Here is a 6413-nt window from a genome sequence, read left to right on the forward strand (position 1 = left end):
CAGCAAAAAGCCAGGCTACAGGCATATCTAAGCAAGCTGAACAAATCTAAGGCCTTTATTCAAATACCAGTATGAAGGGAGAAAAAAAAGTTTTAAGAAGACAAGGGAAATGGATGATAGTATATTTGCCTGTCACTTATGAATGATTTTGACCTAAGAAATTATCACAATATTTCAAAGTCTAGCTCAATGTTCAGGATTCAGTTAATGTGAAACTAATAATGGATATATTCTGAAAAACAGACCCAAAAAAGTATATTTTGGGTGAATTTAACTGCAGATGACAGTAGACATAAAATCCTATTTAAAAGTTATCTTATAGGGCTGGGAGTTTGGCCTGGTAGTAGAGTGCTTGCCTAGCATGCATGAAGACCCAAGTTCAATTCCTTGGTACTACATATATAGCAAAAAGCTGGAACTGGTGCTATGGCTCAAGTGGTAGAGTTCTAGTCTTGAGAAAACACAAGGGCAGTGCTCAGGCCCTGAGTTCCGTACCCATGACTGGCAAAAAAAAAAAAAAAAAAAAAAAAGTTATCTTATAATTTTGAAATTTATGGAAAATTTATCCAGTCCATTAAGTGTTATTTTATCTATATTTTGGCCGATTGAAAGCTAGTACTAGAGGTAGATGTTAGCTCTATCATTTTCTGGTTGTTCACCTGAGCTTATACTACTGGTATTATTGTTACAGCATCTTTACAGAAGCCTAAATCATGTTCACATTGTAAGGGTTAATTTTTTAAATAAATAATTACACATTAATTTAATTGAGCACTCATAACTGCTAAAAACTAACTAACAAGTAAAAAAACAAATATCACTCGGCTGGGAGTTTGGCCTAGTGGTTAAAGTGTTTGCCTAGCATGCATGGAGACCCGGGTTCGATTCCTTGGTACCACATATATAGAAAAAAAGCCGGAAGTGGTGCTGAGGCTCAAGTGGTAGAGTTCTAGCCTTGAGAAAGTCCAAGGACAGTGCTCAGGCCCTGAGCTCAAGCCCAGGACTGGCAAAAAAAAAAAAAAAAAATCACTGGCAGTTCTGTTTCCCTCAGAATATTGCGGGTGATCTCTTTACCAAACATACTACATTAATCCAATTATTTAATATTAGTAAATTGATTTCTTCCTTTTTATATGCATAAAATAAATGAAATCAGTGGCTTTCATATGATCTTTTCTTGCCCTATGGGAACTTAGGGAATATTGTTTTGGGGCTTGTGACTCAAATATACCTAAAATTCCTACCTAGGACAACTTAATCACTTTCAAGTGCTTTCCAGATTAGGACTAATTTTCCATGGTTACTCCAGGTCACATAAGATTCTTAGTTTAAGATCTGGGCCCAAAAGCTGATCTGAGGGATGGATGGACAATTATAATTTTGCCAGTATATTCATCCTAACATACTTTTTACAAAAAAATAATGAAAAATAGTTATAGCTTCCTGTCTCTGCAAATTTTCTCATTTAAAAGTATCTGTAAATACCAGGTATCTCACTGACATAATCACTTAAAGTGTTATATTAAATATAATGTACTGTACTTTCATTTGCAGAAATGCCTTCAAAAAAAAAAAAAGTGTGGTTTGTGCCCCATTGGGTGGCCAAACTGGAAATTTCAAACAAGTTCCAGCAAGGCAAGTTAACTCTTGCAAATCAACATAATGCCTTTGAGAAATTGAAGCCTGCAACACAGTATTCTCCTGGGAGAGTCCTATAAATGAAAATCATAATAATGTTGTGGCAATGTTTCCTTAAAAATAAGAGTTTATACAGCACTTCTTTCTCAATATTTGCAACAACAACAACAAATTAATCCATGGCCACCACTTTTTATGTACTCAGGCTAAATAAAAGTGTTTTTACAGCTGGGAGTATTGATGCTAAACAAGTGGCTTAGCTTCTTGTACCTTAGTTTCCTTCCTTGAAAAACTAAGAGGATAGGTAATCTTCAATTCTCTTTCCACTCTAAAATTCTGTAATTCAGAGATCTCATTTTAGAATTATACAAAACTGTAGAATATTTTTACAAAAATCATCCTTGTTACTGAGAAATCAAAGAAACAAAGACTGACAGAAGAAGAAATACACACACACACACACACACACACACACACACACACACACACACAAATCAGCAGCCTAAGGCACCAAATACATTTGCTTTCTTTGGCTATTTTTCCATGAAATACTAAGATAACTATACCTGAATGTTTGGATCAATTCTGATTGATCCAGTACAGAGCTCTAAAATATACAATAACTGATTCCAAATCATTGATGTCTTTTTTTGTATATTGAGTTTTATTCTCAAATAGATTACTGGAAACAGGGATAGTCTGCTAACTTGTATTTATTCTTTGTAAAGCCTATTCACAAAACCATCTTTATATGGTTTCCTAATGTTGATTTATTCTTTGTTGCCTTTAAGCTTTACGATGACTAGATGCATGAACCCTGTAATTTATTTTTAAATTAAAACTAAGTATATTCAGGATATTGGGATACTATCATTTACAAATTTTAGCAATCCGAAGAATAAAAATATTACAACTTAAACCAAAAACTTATAAATCAGAATGAACACTGAAAAGCTATGGTCCTATAGTTTATTTTTTATGAGAATGAGCTCTGGAAGACAAAAATATTGTTTCCAGGTTATCATGGCTAACATAAACAAGAATATTTATCATGTTACTATGTATACATAATAATATATATGATTAAATGAGATAAAATAATACAGTGCAAACAGAAGTTTCAGCTTCTACCTAAAGCTCTGCTTAATGCAAATAATACTGCATATGGTATAATGACAAAAAAGCTGAACAGTTCTTACTGTTTCACAATATTAGAAAATATTAGAAAACAGCCTAGGCTAAAAATAAAGAGTAACATACCTAAATTTCATCACTAATGCTTGAAAAACAAATCCAAGTATCTATAGAGCATCATCTTCATATATAAGAAAGCACTGCATTGTGAGAAGGCTGTTTTCCCAAAGCACGGGCTAACATTTTCCCAAGCAAAGGGTGACTGATGTCCTTTTTCCCTGAAGTTTTTAAGCAGCTAACTTTCCAGGACCACAAATGCTTTTACTCAAAGCTCTTAATTATTTTTAAAGGAATACCACCAACTCTTTAGAAATAATACACAGGACAAAGACTTCAACCCTAAGCAAATTTCTTCAATGATTTCATTTTAGAAAAAGAAATATGTCTTGTTCTTAATTTTGCCTATAAATGAGTTTGTCCAGGACAGAAGACACATAATAGAGACTCTACAGAATCAAATTTCAGTTATCTATGATATGAATTTTTCAAAAAGTAAGACAATGCAGTTACACATAAGCTCAGGAATTCTGTCCCTCGGTGTGCAACCTAGAGTAATCATTTAGGAATAGAATCTAAATAGACTATGTGATTGAAGAGTCCCAGAGTCACTGTGGTTACTCTAGCCACAAAACTGACATTACAAATCAAGAGTTAATTGCATTTTCAAACTAAATCATATGCTTTCCTTTCAGCCTCAGATATTTCAAATTAATTCTACGAAATCGTCGTGTTGAAATACTTAAAATGAATCATAGCATGTATTACTTCTGCCCAAATCAAGAATTTCATGCTATATAACAAGAATAAGATGTGCTTCAGCCTGCTGCTGTCTTTCTATTCCTCCATGAAGAACTGGCAGTGGTGCTGAAAATTACTACTAGGAAAAAAAAAAACAAAACCATAATACCTTTCTTCCAATAAAACCCATCATCTGGATTCTAGCCAAGATTTTAAAACTGACCAAATATTATTAAAAGCAATAAATCAATGACTCTACAAGCTGGAATGTTAGAACATTTTCTTACAAAATGTGGCCACAAAACACTAGAAGAAAATTAAGTGACAAGAATTAAATATAGGCGATTCATTTCTGCTAATAATTAAATTCTGTATGTTGTATTTGTCTGACAATCTTAAGATTCTGTTTTCCCTATCCACATCCTTTATTCATCAATTATGGCATCAACTACATATATAAATGAACTCCTTGCCTAAACATTCTATCCTAAACATCCTATCACTAAATTTACATAGAAATCAGAGAATTAAAAGTTTAATTCCTAAAAATCTAACTAGAGGGTGTGTGTGCTCATATTGATTTTGTATACTCTTTGTTACTGCACAGGAGGTAGACATTCCTGGGTTACAGATAAAGTCAGTCTTTCTCAATTCAGAAGCTGACTTGCTAGCTATGGTGAATAACGTACTGTAATGCTTCAAGTCCTTCAAGTATCTCACTTTCCAAATACATAAATGGTGCATTACCTTTACTTTTCCCAGAATTGATGTAAGGGTCCTTATCACTAGAAAATACCCTCCAGGAGCTGTTGCCACAGAAACTGGAATGGAAAGGGAGTGCATGATTTCTGTGATACACAGGTAAGGTACCGTGTTTACCATATAGTGATTTCTCCTTAGCTAACAAAAACTTACAAGAAAAAACCTGAAAATTTAAGTAATTCTCTTGTCTCCTTCCTCTTCCCTCCATTCAAAACACAGGAGCGCCTAAACCAAAGATGTGTGTTTACTCTATATACCTCATGTAATCCTACATTTAAAAAAAAAAAAAAGCCATCGCCTTATCAAACCAGTACCGTTGATTACATGACATTTGCAAACTAGAACCTGGGCATCTGTGATAGACATTCAAGTTTCAAATTCTGTTACACAGCCTTTGTCAACAGTGAGGAAAAAAAAAATCACCGGGGAGACTTAGCTCGGAAGAGCAGGAACCCCCGACGAGAGAGGTGAGCTGACGGAAACCAGACCTAACCTTGGCGAAGGGGTGCTCGCCCGGGGTGGGGACGAGGGGCCAGGGTGAGCAGGGAGCATTCACCTGGAGCGGCCGCGACCCCAGGCTGCACCCGACCCCGGCCGGGCCCCCGCCTCCATGCCCGCTCCCGGGTCCCGGCCCCGGCCCCGGAGGTGCCCTTCCTCCGCCGCCGCCCGCATATCCGTTACCCCGGCTGCAGCGGGCCGCGGGGGAGGGGAAGGACGGCCCGGCCGGTGGGGGCCGCGGCGGCGGCGGCGGCGGGGATGCCGCAGCGGCTCCCCGAGGGCAGTGGGACAAAGTCCGCCCGGCCGCGGAAGGCAGCGGGAAGGGAAGGCGACGGAGGTCGGGACCGGTGAGAGAGTCAAGCCCCGGCGAGCGAGGTGCCCCGCGCCCCAGCCGCCGCCGGTACCTCATACTGGATGTATTGCTTCCTCCACTCGGGAGTGATGTGCGCGGAGAGGTGCTCGGCGAACTTCATCCTGCCGGGTCCCCCTCACTCCCACCCGAGTCCAGCAGCTACAGGCGGCGGCGGCAACAGCGACTCCGACTCCTCCCCACATGGGCCCCGGCGCGGCGCGGCGCTGCGCTTCTCTCCTCCTCCGCCGCCGCCGAGGTCTCCTCAGAGTCGCCCTCCCGCCATCTTCCTCCTCCTCTCCATAGCCCCGCCCCGCGCCCGCCCCTAGACGTCATCGCCATGGTAACCGCCTACGCCGCACCCGGCGAGCGGGCTGGGCGGAGGGCGGGGCGTCAGAGGGAGGGCGGGGGCGGGGCTTGTGTGTTGGCCCTCTCCGGGCCGGACGTGCTGGAAGCACCTCCCCTGACCTCTTCTGTCTGGCTCCTTGTTGGTCTACAGTTGCTCTCCAGCGCCGGCCTGGGGAAGCAGCAGTGTTGTAAGTCATATCAATACGGTAGCAACAGTATTCCACACAAGACGCTTATATTTGCAGGAAACTGTTCAAGTATTGTTTTTCCATGAATATGTAGTCTTCATAAAATCTGTAAGAATGGATCAGCATTCATCCAGCTTGAGTAGTTAAGATAGTTAAGAGCCAAATACATATAAAGCAAATGAATTTCAAAGGCTTGTTAAACTTAATTTAAAAAGCCAATACCAAAAAGTGCATGCTGCTTCTAGATTTCAATGTAATAATGTAGTCTCAGAACTAGAAAGGCCAGTAACTTGAATCAAAATCCAGACTGACACTACCAACTGAGCTGAATGAGAGGACTGGGGAAAACTGTTGGAAATGAAACCATGCTATGAGGAAAAAGAAATGTTGTAATAATTGACTTCCACTGAAACTAGACATGATTCCAGCATCCACCCAGGCTGAAGTGTTCCTGGGAAACATGGAAGAGATCATTCACACTATATGGTGTGGGCGTTGGGAGCTGACTGACCTAGAGAACATTATTTGAGACAGAATCCCAGGGACCGCCTTGGGTGGAGGAGCCCTGGATAGTATAATAGCTGACATTTATTGAGCATTTACTGTCCTATATCAAGCAGTGTTCTAAACTCCTTTACATATACTTGAAATTTACTAAGCCAATATGGTGCTTGGCAAAGTATCGATCTCTGCTGTTG

The 6413-nt window shown here is 40.0% G+C and overlaps 1 protein-coding gene across 1 annotated transcript in view; it reads right to left on the reverse strand.

Annotated features, from left to right (window-relative positions):
* Window positions 1-5474, reverse strand: part of Xpr1 (xenotropic and polytropic retrovirus receptor 1) — a 114801-nt gene extending 109327 nt beyond the window's left edge. Inside the window, exon 1 of the mRNA XM_090340315.1 lies at window positions 5235-5474. Within this exon, the coding sequence (XP_090196441.1) occupies window positions 5235-5303 (69 nt within the window). The 5' untranslated portion in view covers window positions 5304-5474. The remainder of the gene's footprint in view (window positions 1-5234) is intronic.
* Between the last annotated feature and the right edge of the window lie 939 nt (window positions 5475-6413).

The sequence above is a fragment of the Megascapheus bottae genome, chromosome 10 (assembly GCF_031878675.1).
Source record: "Megascapheus bottae isolate mThoBot1 chromosome 10, mThoBot2.hap1, whole genome shotgun sequence".
NCBI classification, from domain to species: Eukaryota; Metazoa; Chordata; class Mammalia; order Rodentia; family Geomyidae; genus Megascapheus; species Megascapheus bottae.